At 33.5% G+C, this 19,300-nt stretch overlaps 1 protein-coding gene across 1 annotated transcript; it reads left to right on the plus strand.

Annotated features, from left to right (window-relative positions):
- The first annotated feature begins 1,709 nt into the window (after positions 1-1,709).
- On the plus strand, positions 1,710-18,992 carry NSF (AAA-type ATPase family protein). The gene is made up of 21 exons (XM_083071185.1): positions 1,710-1,976; positions 2,162-2,258; positions 2,341-2,422; positions 2,521-2,571; positions 3,222-3,392; positions 4,383-4,537; positions 4,621-4,729; positions 5,353-5,452; positions 5,531-5,586; positions 5,980-6,045; positions 6,142-6,224; positions 7,037-7,170; positions 8,546-8,756; positions 13,621-13,752; positions 13,826-13,886; positions 16,807-16,866; positions 17,094-17,152; positions 17,241-17,328; positions 17,808-17,930; positions 18,216-18,281; positions 18,543-18,992. The coding sequence occupies exons 1-21, from the start codon at positions 1,835-1,837 to the stop codon at positions 18,684-18,686; spliced, it is 2,190 nt and encodes a 729-aa protein (XP_082927311.1). The 5' UTR covers positions 1,710-1,834; the 3' UTR covers positions 18,687-18,992.
- The last annotated feature ends 308 nt before the right edge of the window (positions 18,993-19,300 follow it).

Genomic DNA, 19,300 nt, shown 5'->3' on the forward strand with positions numbered 1-19,300 from the left:
CATAAGAAAATAAAGGTCATATTATATCATACTCCACATAGTCACAAGAAAATAAAGGTTATAATGATAAAATGCATATGTATACGTATGTCATGTTACTTAACATCTACTCTATGCATAATTCTCTTATTATAGTTAATTTAGAAATGCAAGGATGTCATAATCAACACCCCTTTCAAAGCACTGTACAGTCTATATCATTAACAATAAAATGCATAACTGGATAAAATTATTAAAATATGCCATAATTTTGCCTTATAAAGGTTTAACCCTTCGTGAAATGATACTAACTTTGGATCAAATTTAGTAAGAAATAGAGTTGTCATGATCCAAGTATATAACATATTAAGAGACCATGTATTTAAAATTGAACCAAAGTTAGCCAACAATTGATCAGATAAAGTTCATAACTTTATGGTGCATTTTAATTAAAAACAATGATTTTGTTTGCTAAAAAAAATGCATACAAAAACAATGACAAGAAATAATGTTAAACAATTCAAAACATTGATTTAATTTAGGGTCTACGCAAGAATATATAATATTTTTTCAGAATTTTATTGAAGTTATTTGAGAATTTTCAAGAAAGTATTTAAATTAAAAAATTTTAATTGGTCATTAATCATGTAATTTTCTTATAGTGTGTTTGGATGAGGAATTTTAGAAATTCAAGGAATTTTAAATTCTTGGTATTTGAATTATTTTGATTTCAATTTCTATCATTCTTAAAATATTTTGTTTGGATGTGTCATCATTACTTTGATTCCAAACAAAGTATTTCACCTCAAAGAATTTGAAATTATTCAAATAAATGAATTACTCTATATAAATTTCTCATCCAAACACACCATTAATGAAGTAATTGGTATTCACTTTTATCAAATTGCTGTGAACGATCAACAAAATTTAGATGATCAGTAACCCACTTAAAGTTCGTTTTACTAACTTTAGATATTTACTTTCAAATATTCAAATATTTAGAAGTTAAGAGTAATAAAATCATTAAATTTATTTTCATTTTTGAGAGTGTTTAGTACACCATTTTTTTATTTTTACTTTTTGAGAATCTCATATAGAAATGTTATTTTTTGTATTTGATTAGTTGTTTAAAAGGTAACATTTTAAAAATATTATTTTATGAAAATACAAGAATAATTTTTACATAAATTTTTTCACAAAATGAATAATTCACATGAAAGGTGAAAAATTAACTTTCTTGATATATAAATAAAATTTTAATATAAAAAATATTATCTTATTTTTATTTTTATAAAAATTAATGAGATCGAAACATTTTACGTTTTTTTATAAAAGAAAATATAAATTAAAAATAAATAATAAAAATATCTTATTTTAACATATCTTACAATTTATTTTTAAGTTTCAAGATCTTTAATTTGATAAAATATATTAATTTTTTAATAATAAAATAATATAATAATCTACAAAATATTAAGATTAAAGTAATTATTAAAAAGAGTATTTTTTTAAATAATAAAAACTATCATTTTATATAAATAGTAATTTATATTAAATAAAGGTCAACTCATCTCCTATTTTTTCATGTAATAATAATAACATAAAAAAAAAATCTTACATTCTAACTAAACTGCACTATAATTAATCTTACATCTCCTATTATTGTTATTTTTGTAAAAGCAAAGGTAATAATTGAAATAAAATTCCATTGCTTAACTCGCAAGTTGTTCTGTTTTTATGATTGGGTGAAGAAAAATAGAAGAACTATATGTTTATGGCATCACTCTCCCGCGCCATTCCCATCGCCGCGTGATCTGCAGCTGCTGCAAGATCTGCGTGAACAACCAAATCGAAAATGGCGATGATCGTCACCAACACGCCCTCGCAGGACCTCGCCCTCACCAACCTCGCCTTCTGTTCCCCCTCCGATCTTAGCAAATTCGCCGTCGGCAACAACCTCTACCTCGCTTCCGTCGCCGACTTCGTCTTCTCTCTTTCATATCCTTCATTCGCTGCCTTCCTTTCCTTTATTTTCGTTTTTAATTTAACCGTCTTCACCGATTGCCTTCCGTGGTTTTGATTCTTAATTTTGTGTTGTTAATGATGCTAATGCTGAGTTGTGGAAACATTGTGTGGATTAATTGGATTGCTGATTCGTTTTTGTTGCCTTAACTGAGAGATACTGGTCATGAGAGCATTCGCAGCGGCCATATTGCGTTGAATTCCATTCAGCGTCGGTGTGCCAAAGTTTCTGCTGCCGAATCTGTATCTGTGAGACGGTTAGTTTCTTATAATTTGTGTTTTTTTTTTTTTTTGATTGTTATTTAAGTATTGACACTAAATTGATATTTTCTTTTTCAGATTTGAGCCACCTGACAACTTCAACCTAGCACTGCTAACCCTTGAACTGGACTTTATTAAAAGGGGGGGTAAGAGTGAACAGGTATGTTGATTTGAGGAAGTGCTTACTGTGTTGTCGTCAATTTGTGGCTGATTAGGGTGGTTTGGGATTATAATGTTTGCTGTTGCTTTGTCTGGTAGATTGATGCTGTTATACTGGCTAAGCAACTTCGGAAGAGATTCAGGAACCAGGTAGGGTCTTTCACATGGTTATTTGTGCCTTGGTTAATATTGGTGGTGTTTTAGTTATGATTGATTGGTTACTTTTTTACTATTTTTTTTTATAAGCCTTTTTTACTATTAACATGCTTGCCTTTTTATTTTAGTGATTATTGCACATAAACACACAGGATGTAGTATGGTTGTAAGATGTTAATAATATTGTGAGTTTTATTTCATTAACTTCTTGCCTAGATTGATCACTGTTGGGCAACAGAAAGGAAAATGTTATCTGGTTGTTGCATAGCTCATAGCTTCTTCTGTTATTATTTGCATAAAGATGTGTTTATCATTTCCCAGAAAGTTAGTATCTATAATTCATAGTAGTATTGTTTTGCATAGCTACTATATATATGTATATATATACTATTTTTATTTCCTTTCCTTTGTAAGTAATGCATGGATCTTATTTCATTGTGTATACTGTATAGATAGCTGAAGATAAACACATTTTCTAATGTCCCATCACATGGCCCATGATCTTCTTGTTTGACATCTTATTTCTTAGGAAGCTTGGGAACATTCTATATTCTGGGTCCCTCTATTAGCTCTTTCATGTACATTCCTTTTGTTTGTTGTACTATATTGCTGGATCATTTTTTAATCAGTATTATATTATGCAGGTTATGACTGTGGGGCAGAAAGTGTTATTTGAGTATCATGGAAACAATTATAACTTTACTGTCAGTCAAGCTGCTGTTGAGGGCCAAGAAAAGTCTAATTCTCTTGAAAGAGGAATGGTTTCAGATGACACATACATTGTTTTTGAAACATCACGGGATAGTGGAATTAAGGTGAGTTTCCCATTATATGCTAAAATATATTGTTTATAATATATTATATTATATATACTATTATAAGTCTTAAAGAAAGTGGGTTGTTAGTCTAACTCAATCTTACAAAATTGGTTTATAAGGTGAAGAGTGCTCCCCACTTATATACTCTATTTTTGGTCATACCACTAGCACTTGTTGTTTGATCTATCATGCCACCCACTATCAACCTGTTAGTGAACTACCTGCAGATGTCTAGTCTTGCAAGCTTCATCCTTGTCATGAGAGTGTGTGTTGGATATCTCACATTAACTAGTGACATGACCATAATAGAGTATATAAGTAGGGAGAATTCCTCAACTAATTTTAAGAAAGATATCTAGGATAACTTTGTTGTGCTCCCATTGGTGAGTGAGTTACAATTCTGACTGCAACTAAGGGAAGACAGAATTCTCATATTGGCTTCTGGTATATGAAAGTAATATCTAGGAGTAGGAATAGCTATATTGGAAATCAATAGTGATAAAGAATATGCTGCAGAAAGATGGCTCCCCTCTATACATGTCTCAAGCCTATCAAAGCTCACTCCAGTCGGCATCATTTTTATAGATGCCTCACCCCTATAAAACTGAGAACCACAACAAATTTAGCAGCCAAGCAGTTTTGACACCATGCAGCTATTGGATTGGTTTATTTACTGTAAAATTGTAAAAGCTACACAGATGCAAATATTTCTGTACTATATAGTTAAATAGATTTTACTGATTGGGATTTGGTGAATGTTCAGCTAATCTTGATGTTGATAATAACATATTTTTTTGGTAGTATCTTATGTATGTCACTTAGGAAGCTAAATCCAGTTACTCAGTATTGGTTATTATTTTGTATGCTCCATGTAAGATAATAGCCAATACATTGCTAAGCAAATTAATGACATTATATGAAAACTTTTAACTGTACTGGTTGTAATTAGCCTTACATATATTTACTAGTTTATGTTGTCCTCTACAGATTGTCAATCAACGTGAGGCTGCCACTAGCAACATTTTCAAGCAGAAAGAATTTAACCTTCAGAAGCTTGGTATTGGTGGCTTGAGTGCAGAGTTTGCTGATATATTTCGAAGAGCTTTTGCCTCTCGTGTTTTCCCTGCCCATGTGACATCTAAGTAATATTTTGGATACTGTGATTCATTTAATCAGCTGTTTTTATAGTATATCATGTTCTTACTTGAAAGCTTTGAGCTTTCAGATTAGGAATCCAGCATGTGAAGGGCATGCTTCTTTATGGACCTCCTGGAACTGGAAAGACACTTATAGCACGTCAAATTGGAAAAATTTTGAATGGGAAGGAACCAAAGGTTTGGAAATTACTCCTTATTCTTGTGTAATGAATTTGAACAAGTACATCTGTATGAACTATGAAATTATGTATGCAATCAGCAACAGTTAATAGAGATAAGATAATTGTAATTTCTTTTCTTTAATTAGCATCTAGTCTCCTAAAATTTGTTAATAGTGGGCTAGTAATTGCCTTAGAATATGCTTTTGTTTTCACTGTTACTTTATACATCTATTATCTTCTTTTTTACTTAGAATTTGACAATGACAACATGATTGTTTTCATGTGTTGTCAGAGAAATATTTTCTTATGTTATTTGATAATGAATCTTGGCTTGATTTGACAGTATTGAATTTGAGCTTGTAGTCCCCTCTTTATTTTTATGAATGTGACTTGTGAGTTTTATTGGTGTGGGTGTAACTTTCTCCTAAAATATTATCGATTCTCACCCTGCATTTATGCCTTCCATACTTACTAGATTTTTGTTACATTTTTATCTTTTGGCTTGTTTCAGATTCCTTAACTAATTAACATGCTCAAATAGCCTTCAAAATTCAAATATGGAAAGTATGTGCTTTCTGTAGGTTGGTAGTTGGTAATATTCTTGTGTTCTTAATTTTTCTTCTCTATGACTTTTACTAGATTGTAAATGGCCCTGAAGTTTTGAGCAAATTTGTTGGTGAGACTGAGAAGAACGTGAGAGACCTTTTTGCTGATGCTGAACAGGATCAGAGGACCCTAGGTGAGGGATATATAGCCATTGCATATTCCTAAAGTTTAAATTTCATATAATTCATTTTTATTGTTCACTGTTTTCCAGGGGATGAAAGTGATTTGCATGTTATAATCTTTGATGAAATTGATGCTATTTGTAAGGTATGAGTTTTTTCAACTTTAGATCAACATCAATAATCTATTACATTGCTATTGTCAATTTGTTGATTACAGTTAATCAGCAACAATTGAGTTTGCCTCAATTGGTGGAATTTTTATATTTTAGCTGTAGCTTAAACTTGATTTAATCAGCAACAATTGATTACAAAATTTTTTATTGCGTTGCTAACCAATGTTGGTGTTTTGTATTCATTTTGTTTTGATGTACTTAACTAGTGGAAAATTTGTGCTCATCTTGAGTATGATTAATGGGAACACAATGAAATTTAAATCTAGGGCCTGCATGTAGTTTTTTAGTAATCATGAGCATTGAATATTGTGATTGAATTGCTTTGTACTATAATCACTCTATGTTCCTTTTCATGTCTTGTGCAGTCAAGAGGTTCAACTCGAGATGGTACTGGAGTTCATGATAGCATTGTAAATCAGCTTCTTACTAAGGTCGGTAAAGGTGTTGAATGCTTTTTTTTGATAAAAGAAATAATGTTCCTATAGTAATCATATCAGTAAATCTGGGACTATTTGCTTGGTTTGCAGATAGATGGTGTGGAGTCACTAAATAATGTTTTGCTTATTGGAATGACTAACAGAAAGGACATGCTTGATGAAGCTCTCTTAAGGTCCCTATATCTACTTCCCCCTGCTCTAGACCTTTGATTATACTTTTTATGGAAAATATGAAGAGTTAATCATCCATACACTGCCAGTGTAAAGTTTTTTACACTAGCAACTAATCATATATTTTAAAGTTGCTTATTTTATTATTATTTCATTAAATAAGTAAGTGACATGATACTATTAAAAGATATGATTGGTTGCCAGTGTAAAAAAAATTTACACTGACAGTGTATAGGTGATTAACTCAAATATGAATGTTGGCAGTCAACCAAATATATTATAGTTGTCATCCAATCTGCTGTCACTCTGATTGCTTGATATAGAATTTGGAGAGTTTAAGGGAAATTGATTGGTTCTTAAGTTTACACATATGATATTAATTGGAAGAAGAATAATTTCCTAAATTAAAGTTAATCCAACATAATAAACTTTGGGCTAGCATTAGCTAATATTGCTCTTGATATTCATGATTAATTCAAACACTCAATGCTAACACTCCCCCTCAAGTTGAAGCATGTATGTCACATGTACTAAGCTTCTTATAAAATAAAGTCAACCTGAGGCTTGTAAAAGATTCAATAAATGTATCAGCTAACTAGTTGGAGTTGACAAATTTTGTAAGGATCTTAAAAAAATGAAACACTCACAAAATGTAGTCAATCTCTTTGTGTTCAATCCTTTCATGAAAGATTGAGCTAGAAATAGTAAGTAATTGCAGTTGTGTTCAATTTGATCTATGATTGATTTGTGCAGTAGCTACCTACATAAGTGATGCTTATCTTTTAGTCATTTATCATTTATTTGTGTCATGTAGACCAGGGAGGTTGGAAGTCCAGGTTGAGATAAGCCTTCCTGATGAAAGTGGTCGATTGCAAATTCTTCAAATTCATACTAACAAAATGAAAGAGAATTCTTTTCTTGCTCCTGATGTGAACCTTCAAGAGCTTGGTATGTGTTCTGTGATGCCTAGTCTTGTCTTATATATGTATAAATTTACGTTTTTGGTAAAATGAAAGTAATAAAATTGTTGCATATTATGCTTCTTATTTGCATTAGCAAATATGTTTCTTTATTAAAGTTTATTATTCATGATATGTCATAAGCACTTTTATTTGATAGTTTTATCACATGAAATCTGAAGCTTTGATGAGAGCGTTTTTAGGGATTTTTTTTAACCTTTTATCTAATTTAATTTTTTTATTTAACATAATATTTTAAAAATATATTATCAATAATTAAAAATAATTTTGTGTCACAATACAAATTATTTATCTTAAATCTAAAATGTAATTTTTACTTTTAAAAATATTTATTTGTATGAATTTTAAATATAATTTATATATTCAAATATAATATTTATTTGTATATATAATTTATTATAAATTTTGCTTTTATATAATAAATATTTAACTTGTGAAATGCACATGTTAAAATACTAGTTAAAGTTGTGTAAATTTTACCTTTGAATTGGTTTTGAAATCACCTAAGCATGGACACACTAAACACAACACTAACACAGACCTTGACATTGTATTTGTGACACAACAATACAAGTGTTCAATTGCTTTTTTGCATATATAGTTGTGTGACATTACATAGACTCAGTACTTTCTCATAGTGTTTGTGCTTTGTAGAAATCGAAACTAGTTCATCTAAAATTTGGTTTTATTCTAGTTTTTACTTCATATCAAATAATGTTTGGTAAAATGTGGTGAGATGTTTTGAAATTAAAAAAGCAAGTAATTTTATTGTTCAAGCATAAATGGGAAAAGCACAAGCTGACTAAATAGTTTCCTTTGTTAAAATAATTTTAGTAAAATATTTATGAAATAATAATTGATTTTATAATTGTTGAATAATTATTAATCTTAAAAAAGATTTTCCAACCAGTTCAACTATATCTAAGTAACTATTTGGTTTTAGGAGTATGACAAACATCATCTCAAGAAGCAAAGTTATTCAGAAAAGATAAATGCATTATTGTCCTTTGTGATAATATCATTCTTTGCTCCGTAATTGGACAGTGGACAAATTATGGTTCTATACTTCTATTTGATAATTAGCCAACAAACTTTTGGTTAATCGGTTCAGTTTATAACATGATGATATGATTAATGGTTGAAGGCAGGCAGCAGAAGATGCTGAGAAAGATATTATACATTTGCCCATGCCAATGTAGATGAAGCATAATCTTCATATATGTTGTCAAGATTATTTTTTCTTTTCAACAAAATTGGAAAATAAAATTATCTGAATCACATGAGTTGAACTATGAAGTTCTTGGGATGTTTACTCTGGGTTTGCTTTTTCTTGTCTTGGGCAGCTGCTCGAACAAAAAACTACAGTGGTGCAGAACTTGAAGGAGTTGTGAAAAGTGCTGTCTCATATGCTTTAAATAGACAATTGAGTCTAGATGATCTCTCTAAGCCAGTTGAGGAAGAGAATATTAAGGTTACAATGGATGACTTTTTGAATGCACTCCATGAAGTTATTCCCGCATTTGGAGCTTCAACTGATGATCTTGAAAGATGCAGGTACTACTTTTAGTCGAAAGGATTAAGAGTTATCAGAAATAGGTTAAGGATTTTCATTTTTATTTATTCTCACCCCATTATTCTTTTAAAAATTTACATAAAATGTAATCTGTAGAAGAAATTTCAGGAACCTAGCTGTTAGGCAGTCTCGGTTGAATACCTAATGAGCCAGTGATATTTACTACTGCTTTTTGCCAACTGCTTCTATCATCTTGGCAGCAATATCTGTTTTAGATGTAGTTGGATAAAAAATAAAAGTGCTTAGAATGTTGGATTTGAACACTAGACTAGACTAGAGCCATAGTAATCATTTCTAATCCTTTTGGCAGGGTAAAGAAAAGCTCATTTTGGGATGCAACTAACTGTACACCTAACATACAAATAATTTTTTATCCTATAGATATGAGTAAAATAAAGAGAAAATTTCTAATTACAGGGTTGCATATGCTTACCAAATGTCTATGTACTTGTGCCTTGGAATATTGGGGACTGTGGATTTATTCTGTAGAGTTAATTAGGTGATGCATACTACGTAGAATGAATGAAAAGATGACAGACAAGACTAAACATAAGTTGATTTAAGACTTGCCACACTGGCTGTGAAGGAGATACTTGGTTGGGTCATGGGTGACAATGAGGTAATTCAGCTTCTCAACCAGTAGCTTTTACCTCTCTTCATTTGGAAGTGGCTCCTATGACCTAGTAGAAGTTTGAAATTGGGAATTGTTAACAGACTTGGCATTCATCAGCCCCATTTCCTCCAAAATATCTATTCATACTTCTTTTAGAAAATGACAATACTGCCCTTGGCTTGTGCTACCTATATCACTAAGAAATAACGGAGTCTACCAAAATATTTTGTTTGAAAATGCAGTCTTAGGTGTTCATTTAACAGTGAAAGCCTATTTGCAACAAATCAAGGGTTTTCCTTGAGGAAGGAGATAGAGGTCCCAAGAATCATTGCTATGTAGTGCATACATTTTATCAAGCATTACTTGCTTCTAGGGATGGCAACGGAGCGGGGCGGGTACGGGTTTTATGATACCCGTCCCCGTCCCCGCGACCGAAACTCATACCCGTCCCCGTCCCCATACCCGGCGGGTATGAAATTTTTATCCCATCCCCGTCCCTGTCGGGTATCGGGTATACCCGTACCCGTACCCGTACCCGTTAAATTTTTTTTTTACAATTTTTTTTTCAACTTATCTTCACGCCAGTCACGGGCATCTACATCACAAGCTCTGCACAACACCTTGGTCTGTTCAACCTCACCAACAACGAAAACGCTGGTAACCTTGGTTTGCAAAAGAATTTCAGTTCCACAATCACACAAAAATTCATCAGGAACATGAGTTATATGCATGCTGCCATTTGGAGGACGCGGAGGGTGAGGTTAACCATTTGGAGGTCCTTGGTGCCGGAGATGGAGGAGAAGGTGTGGGGGCGCGTGCGGATGTCGAAGATGTACTGCTTCTGCACCCACGGGATCAGGAAGTGGGTGCCTTCGCCCACCGTCGAGTCCAGGATGCCGCGGAAACGGTCGAACAGGACGGCGCGCTGCCCGCCGTCCACCGTGTAGAGAGTCGAGGAGAGGGCCGTGGCCGCCGCGCCCAGGCCCACGGCCGCGCGGGCGATGTTCGACAGGAAGGAGATGTCGGCTTGGTTGCTTCCCATTTTGGGGACTACCGGAGTAGGGTTTAGGGAATGGAAATGGGAATGGGAGAAAGAGAGAGGAAGAGGGTTTTAGGTTTGGTTTTGATTGGGGCTTTTGGTGACTGTAGACATCTAGTTTTGGTTTTGATCGGGGTCTTGGGCCAAAATGTGAAGCAAACTAACTTCAACATTTTCTTAGTTTCTGAAACTATAGTCACCAAAACTATATCTTATGTTTTAACAAATTTTAAAATGAAATCGGGTACGGGTATGAAACCGGGGATGGGGATGGGGACGGGGACGGGGACGGGGCGGGTAAGTATATACCCATACTCGTCCCCGTCCCCGGTTTAATATTTCGGATTTTACCCATACCCGTACCCGTACCCGGTCAAACCGGGTATTCCCCGTCAAAGTCGGGACGGGTTCGGGTATTACCCACGGGTACGGGTTTATTTGCCATCCCTACTTGCTTCCAACTAGGGTGTTTTAAAGCTTCACCTAAAGACACAAAAGATAAAGCTGAAAGACAAACATAATGCGAAGGAGACAAACGATGATATCTCAAATTGACATAATGGGGTGAAGGATTACAACTTGAGCAGATACTTTTCTGAAGAGACAGGAATTGGAGCCAAAGGTGAGTAAGAAGTGTCCCCAACATCAAGTTGTGGCTCGAAAGAGTGATAGAGCCAACGGTGTTTCACTTGCAAGGGAGGTGGAAGAGGTGGGTTAGGTGGACTGGTAGACATCTCTGGTGGGTATAGATGATTGGAACAGGAGAAGGAAGAAGAGGAAATAAAGAGGAAACAAACTCATACTCAAAGGTGAATCCAAAGAAAGGAACATACTAAAAGAAGGTAACATTTGTCGGGACTAGATAACTATTAAGAAGAGAAGAATAACATTAATAATCTTTGAGACCGTGTGTAACCAAGGAAGACACACTTGTGTGAGAACTTTATCAAAGCCATGACTAAAGGGGTGTAGTGAATTGAGATTTTAAAAGGCTTTTTTGTTATTAAAAAGTCTTGTGGTATTCAATCAAGACTTTTAAATAATATAAATAAGTCTTGTGGCTTTCAATCAAGACTATTAGGATCTTTTAAAGATATCAAAATTTGGTGGTATTCAATTGAGACTTTTTATCACTTATAAAAGGTTGTTAGTAATTAGTATTAGAAAACATACAAATTTGAATGAATTATCTTGTATGGTGGGTTTTGTATGACTATTTAGTACAATTTATACATACTACACCCATCCAACAATCTTGTCCAAGAGATTGTGTGTGACTTTTTGTATTGTTCCTTTCTTTGTGCTCTCGTCTTTCTCACTTTTATTTCTTTCTCTTCTCCCTTTCTTCACTCTTTTTCTTCTCTTCCCCCTCTCCCATCTTTCTCTCCTCTCTCTTCTCCCTCTCCTTTCTTTCTCCTATCTTTCTTTTCTCTATCAATATTGATGTAAAAATGATCAATATTTGTATTTTTAAATTATTAAATAAATATTATCCATTGTTAAAATTATCTTTGAATCATTAAGTATTAAAAATTTACTAATGTTTATTTTCAGTAAAATTTAATATTGAAAATTTAAAATTTTAAACAAATATTTAAAAAAGAAAATTTTCATATAGTAAAAATCAAATTGTCTTGTCTAAATTAAGTATTTGAAATATAAGAAATTTGATTTAATTTATCCAAACAAAACAATTAAAATGAAGAAAATTTAAATCAAAGTAATTCAAATTCCTTGAAATTTTAAAATTCCTCATCCAAACATAACTTGAGAGAAATTTTTGGAGTATCTACATAATTAGTATCTGAAATGTACTTTCATAAGAGAAAAAAGATAGAACTTTAGGAGTGCTTGATTAAGAGAGTGAAACTTTCACTCTCAAGTTATATGCAATGTTAGTTTGAAAACAATAAAATTGTGTTATATATATATATATATATTACTATATTACTACCAACAATTTCATTATTATAAACTTGAATCGACCAACAATCAAATAGTTTATACAACTGTGTAAATGTTTTGGAAGTCATACACAAATGCCTTAAATTTGTAATGTTTGGACATTATATTGCCCACAAAATTTATGTCTGTTGCAAATTGAACATGCTCCTTGTGTGATGGTTTTTTATCGTCCAATAGAAGTGAGATTTCCTATTCATTTGCTAAGAAGAAATTAAAAGATTAACTATTAAAAAATTGTATTAGTTTTTTTTTTTGGTATCCAAACCTTATTTATTTTATTTATTTATTTTAATCTTTTTCATGAACACTTGTAACTTCACATGTTTGTTAAAAATCTATGGAGTCTTTTTGAATCTTATAAATTAATAAAGTTCTTTCAAATCTTATAAATTCTTATGATATAAATCCATTAAAATCAAAACTACAAAATCTTGATTATAATTTTTTTAAAAAAATCTTGTAAGTTATTACTTTTCTATATAATCTTATAAAATCTACCAGACTTTTTTTGTTTTGTTAGAATAGTCTTTTGAAATCTAATCTAATACATCCACTCAAGAGTATGAACAAAACATGTCACAAGCCAAAGACACAGGTAGGGGTTCAAGGGATTTGTTGAGAGGAAAAGAAAACAAGAGACATAAGTGAATGTGTGTTGGTTACACAATGAAGTGTACTATTATATCCTATGGTTAATAAATACAGGAATAATTACATATATCCTAATTGCTTGATTACCATAATTATGCACATCCTAGAATAGGCTTATGACAAAAGCCCAAGATACAGTATATCTAACAGTTACCAACGATTGCAACAGAAGCTGACGAAATCTATAACTGAACTGGGGCATAGCATTCAGCTACACGATTAACATTCCATCTTTTGACTCCACTATTATAGCAAAAAGACTATGCAGCCTCTTACCCAACTAAAATAAAATGAAGCATCAAAGTTCACAATTTTTGGGTTATATGAAATATTATTTCTGCTATTTCTCATTATTTGAATGTGAAGCACTAATGGTGTGTTTGGAAGAGTTTATTTACAACTTATTTGGAAGAGTTTTGTAACTCCTCTGTTTTATGTTTTACTTGTTTTCAAATGTAGTTATTTAGTTTTATGACGAATCTGACAAACTTAAATCTGTCTATCTGGAAGTATTTTGGAAAGCAGCAAATTTTCCGTGTGCTATCGTTAACACATTTTTATGTTACTTGATTTATAGACTCCATGGCATGGTGGAGTGTGGTGATCGACATAAGCACATTTATCAAAGAGCAATGCTACTTGTGGAGCAAGTTAAAGTTAGTAAAGGAAGCCCACTTGTCACTTGTCTCCTGGAAGGTTCCAGTGGCAGGTACAATATGTATGGATTTTCGTCTTAATTTGACCTTTTTAATAGAATGTTTTAACTTGTTTTGTTGTCATAGTGGTAAAACTGCACTTGCAGCTACTGTTGGTATTGACAGCGACTTCCCATATGTCAAGATAGTAAGTTCTCTTTCTCTCTCTCTCTTTTTTTATTTATTTTATTTTATTTTATATATTTATTTATTTTTATCGGCAAACAAAACAATAAATTAAAAGGTACAAGGGGTACCTTAAATCCATATACAAGAGAACAAAGATATTATCCTATTACATCAGCCTGGTTAGAGCTAATTTGTATTTAAAAAAATACAAATTACAGGCTAACCATGTTTACTATAAAAATGGGTCCAAACAGAAGAATCCTTCCCACATTACTTCCTTAATATCCTCCCCACCACAAAATCGTTCCAGTTCACATCACCAACCATTGACCATGAGATACACTTCAAACCCTGCAATACTTCGGTTGACTCTATTTCCTCAAACCATTCCAGTAGTTTCTGCACATTAACTCTCCCAAAAATTACCAGCACCTTGGATCTACTCATATACATAGAACCATAGTATATAATGAGATCCAAAGCCTCCACATGGCACCAACATCATATGACTGTAATGGATAGAATCAATATTAGTAAAAAGAAAGAATCACCACTGGTACCAAAGATAATTCATGCACAGTATTGCAAATCAGCAACCTTTTCCGACAAAACATGACCCAATACAACCTTTACTTAGATCCCATCCATCCTCATAGCTCATACGGACAACTTGGCATCCTCACCCAACAACCTAAACCATCTCCCTGATACATGAAACCACCTCCATGATGAGGCTTTTGAAGTATGTGACTGTGATAGATTTTTAAGCATAAACCAGGGCGTATGGGTCTTTAAACAAACAACCAAGGCTTATGGATCAATGATATGTCTTGCATAGTATGTCATACAAACAAGTTAGCATCCTGACCTGCCAGCTACACCAGACCCCTTATTTTTTGAATCCACTGCCCAGCCAAGGCTTTGAAGGATCAAACTTTACTCATGCAGTGATTTTGACATATTTACAAGCATAAACCAGGACATATGCACCATTGGACAAATGAATATTTGAAACTTTGTACTTTTGATCTAAAGCCAAAACCAGCATAAAAATAATATCTTGCATAACCTTTTGTCCATCAAAATCTGCGCCTCTAAATATGCAATTATTTTGTTGCTTCCACAAACACCACACAACTGCACACCACACACATCCATATTTCTTTAGATTCTTTACCTAGAACTGCAAGGTCACGCTGAAAAAAATGTGCAGATGTAGAGCCAAGCAGAGCAACCTGTAAATTTATCCAACTATAATATACTTTCCACAGAGCAACTACCTCTCCACATGTAAAAAGCACATGGTCACGTGTCTCTAACTCTTGAACAGAAAAGGCACAAGACGTTTGTGTCATTCAGTAAAACATTTCTAACCCTCAACCAACCTTTTGTAGTTTATCTATTGAAGAAAATTCTCCAAATGAGGTGGCTGGCCTTAGCTGGGACCTTGATTTTCCATAGCCTATCAAAAGTCTCAATATGCTGATTATCTCTTTTCATAGAGTACAGTGCAACATATGAGGACCAAACTAAATACACACCTGAAGGATCTTCCAGCCAAATCCAAGAGTCTTTGCTATTTCTTTGGACCTGTAAAACCTTCCATCAAAGAAGTAAGAGATTCCAATAAAGGCAATGCCCATTGAAACGATTGTCTCCTTCACTGAAGATTCCATACCCAATTATTTTCCTCCCACCTCCCCATATTGTCAATAACTTCATTTTTCTGTATTGAATTCAAAAATAGCCTCCCAAACATATTTTGAAGGCAACCTTCCCCCATGCATATATCAATCAGCCCAAAATCGAACATCTTTCCCATTGCCAACCTTCCATCTCAAACCTTTATCAAACCAATTTCCATGACTTTGTCCTCCACATATTTTCTTCACATCTCTCCACCAAATAGAACCAACTTTTGAATTCTCTACCTTACATAACCCCCTACACCCACTATATTTAGACTCCAAAATACTCCCCCAGTATAAGTCCTTCATGTTGAATAGATTCCATCTCCACTTAGCAATAAGTGCCTTATTGAACATTTCTAAATCTTTAATACCCAATCCACCATGACTCTTTGGTGTGCACATATTCCTCCAACGTACCCAAGAAATTTTCCTTGAGCTCCCACTACCTATGCTAACTACCTTCCTAATCACACCCTAGGGTATTTTATAGAAAGAAAGGAAGAAGATAGGCAACGAAGAAGTACTGAGTTGATGAGACAAACTCTTCTAGTGAAGGATAGATTCTTCCGAGGCCAACTTCCTTGCGAACTTTTCAATGATGGGCTTCCAACTTTCCTCCCTCCTTGGGTTTGCACCAATTGGTATACCTAAGTATCAAAAGGAAACTCAATAATTTTACAATTAAGCAAATCCACCCACCTTTCTACACTTCCCTCATCCACACCAATAACTTTGAACCTACTCTTTGAGAAATTAACCTTAAGGCCCCGAAACAAGTGCAAAACTTCTCATCATACTCTTTATAGCCAACACATTTGACACAGTTGCCTCTCATCGAAAGATAGTGTCATCGGCATATTTAGCAAGTTAACCTCTATGTCACTTCTCCCCACCTTGAAGCCCACTAACACTCCTTTTGCCACCACCTACCTCATTAACCCACTCAATCCCTCTTCCACTATGGTAAAAAGAAAAGGAGCTAATGGGTCACCTTGACAAAGCCTCTTTTGTAGATTGAACTCGGAAGTAGGACTTCCATTGACCAACACTGACACCATGCTAGACTTCAAACAACCTTCAATCCACTTGATCCATTTATATTGAAAACCCAACCTAAAGAGTATGTCGGACTAAAAATTCCAAAAAACTGAATCATATAAGTTCTCTTCTTATTTTGAATATTACTCTCTAGAAATCTGCTTTGCTTTTGACTTTATAATTATAGCCACATTTTCTGTAATTGGGTAGGTTTCAGCTGAAACAATGATTGGTCTACATGAGAGCACCAAGTGTTCACAGATTATTAAGGTTTGTCATATCTAATATATTTTGAGCCGTACTTTTGAATCTATTGAGTACTGAGTGTATATACTTTATGAGGACTATGTTACCGATCATATAAGTGAGGTTTTACTAAGCATAAGTCAAGCTCGTGCTTTTAAATTTCTATTATCTTTAGTCCATTGATATAATAGTCTCCCTAGCTAGCTGACTGTATCATGTAAATTCTAACTTCTAAGGTCTAATGCTGATAGGTTTTTGAGGATGCATACAAGTCACCACTGAGTGTCATCATTCTTGATGACATTGAGAGGTAAGATTTGTGATTTTTATTTGATCATCTTTTCCAGTAATTCCTCCTCAATGAACAATTTTAATTGTTTCCTTCTTCATTGATCCAGATTATTGGAGTATGTGGCCATTGGTCCTCGTTTTTCAAACTTGATTTCTCAGACACTACTGGTTCTTCTCAAAAGGCTTCCTCCAAAGGTTTGTGTTCATCCTTGACTTTCAGTTCCTTTCTGAAGCATATCTGTTGTAAGTTCAAAAGCAGAACTGAATAGGAATAGATCTGGATTCAGTGGTTTGGTGAAGATATACTGCATGCTACTTTACTGTGCCAATAGGCTAACCAAAATCTATCATTTGATTTCCAAAATGCCAAATTACTGTTTTGATAATAATATTTTACAACTTCATGTAATATAAAGATGACTGATCTCCTCGTCAAATTGTGTTAGCTGAGAACTAGGTTTTCAATCTTCAGCACCTTGGGTATCTAGATGTTTTAATGTTCGAATTTTTTTTCTTCTGCAAGTGACGGAAGCTGTGTTTATTTTAACTGTTGAGAGTGCACCTCCACATAGTCAATATCACTAATGAAAAGTTTGAAGTGTTAGCAACAAATATTTGTGTTGATGCTGTGTATATCTTACTGTAACTAATGTGTGATTCTGCCATGTTGACAGGGGAGAAAACTCATGGTTATTGGCACGACAAGCGAACTGGGTTTCTTGGACTCAATTGGATTTTGTGATACTTTCTCCGTTACGTACCATGTTCCTACCTTGAACACAAAGGATGCAAAGAAGGTAAACATTTTTGTTCTTTCAATAGTGGTAGTATCTGGCTCATGGGCTAATTGCATGCTATTGACTTGTGCCTTATGCACGTTTCCTGATATTTTTCATGCTTTTTGCTCTCTTGATAACAAATCATTTGTTTCATCTGTTGAAATTTAATTGATTGTATCACTGGCTAACGTCAAATGCAGAGTTAAATTTGTTTCTTAGGATTATATGCCATAGTGTGCCTTTTGTAAACATTGCAATTCAAAATAAATGTTAAGCTACTCATTTGCATTTTCAAAATCACAGGTTCTAGAGCAGTTGAACGTGTTTTCTGATGAAGATATTGATTCTGCTGCAGAGGCATTGAATGATGTACGTATAATCACTCCCTTATGTGCTTCATTCGTTTAATTGTTGTGTTAGTTTTTCCTGATTTGTAAAACAAGGGAACTCCAATAATTTTATTTAGAAGGAACTTTCTTTTTTCTTTACTTTGTGCTTGTCCTGTGTACAGATTACTAGTAGAATAGCTGTTGGTCTTCTGTCTGATAATACTTCTCTTGTTACAGATGAGGTTTTATTTATTTTATTTTATTCTGACTCTGTTATTTTGTGTTCAATGTTCATTCTCAGATGCCTATCAGGAAGCTATACATGTTGATAGAAATGGCAGCGCAAGGGGAGCATGGTGGATCTGCAGAAGCCATCTATTCTGGCAAAGAGAAGATTAATATCTCTCATTTCTATGATTGCCTCCAGGATGTTGTTAGATTATAAGTTGTTAAGCTCTTCCCCAGTTAGAATGCATATCATCGTCATTGAGTTGAAATCTCATTTTTTGTTAATTTATTCCGACTTTGATTGTTACTGTTCAGTTGCAGAGGTTTTTTCTATCAGTGTTGCTGGGTTGTGCTGATAGTAGTTTTTAGAGGTGGCAGGGGTTTCGTATAGTTTCTCTTGTTTTATCTTTAGGACTGAGTTAGTTGGAATTGAGCTCCACACAAACTCTCATAACCTTTATTCGGGATTTCTACATCATCATCCATACCTTATATTGACCTATCTCGTACTCTTTTCTTTGAACGTGGGGTTATGATTCTTCTATGATTTGACTATCCCGAGTAAGATTGATTTTAACCGAATCAGTCAAAAAAAAAAAAAAAACTAAGTTGAAAAATTAATAAACTAAAAATGAATATGTAGAATGAGAGTCATTTTCACGAGAATGACAGGAGTAAACCTTGTTGAACATATCGAGAAGTGGCTGCGATTGTAAATTGTAAATCAAGAAGTGGATGAGATTAATAAACTCTAAATGAATTTATGTGAATGGTTGGGATTGTGAATTTTAAAAGTGCAAGATTTTTCTTTTTAAGGCTGAACTTTCATGT

Source organism: Cajanus cajan, chromosome 3, assembly GCF_000230855.2.
Source record: "Cajanus cajan strain Asha chromosome 3, NIPB_CcT2T_4, whole genome shotgun sequence".
In the NCBI taxonomy this organism is placed as follows: domain Eukaryota; kingdom Viridiplantae; phylum Streptophyta; class Magnoliopsida; order Fabales; family Fabaceae; genus Cajanus; species Cajanus cajan.

Coding starts and splice junctions, on each gene's coding strand:
- NSF (XM_083071185.1), top strand. CDS start 1,835: ATGGCGATGATCGTCACCAACACGCCCTCGCAGGACCTCGCCCTCACC. Junction 2,259..2,340: donor GAATCTGTATCTGTGAGACG/GTTAGTTTCTTA, acceptor TTTCTTTTTCAG/ATTTGAGCCACCTGACAACT. Junction 4,538..4,620: donor CCTGCCCATGTGACATCTAA/GTAATATTTTGG, acceptor TTGAGCTTTCAG/ATTAGGAATCCAGCATGTGA.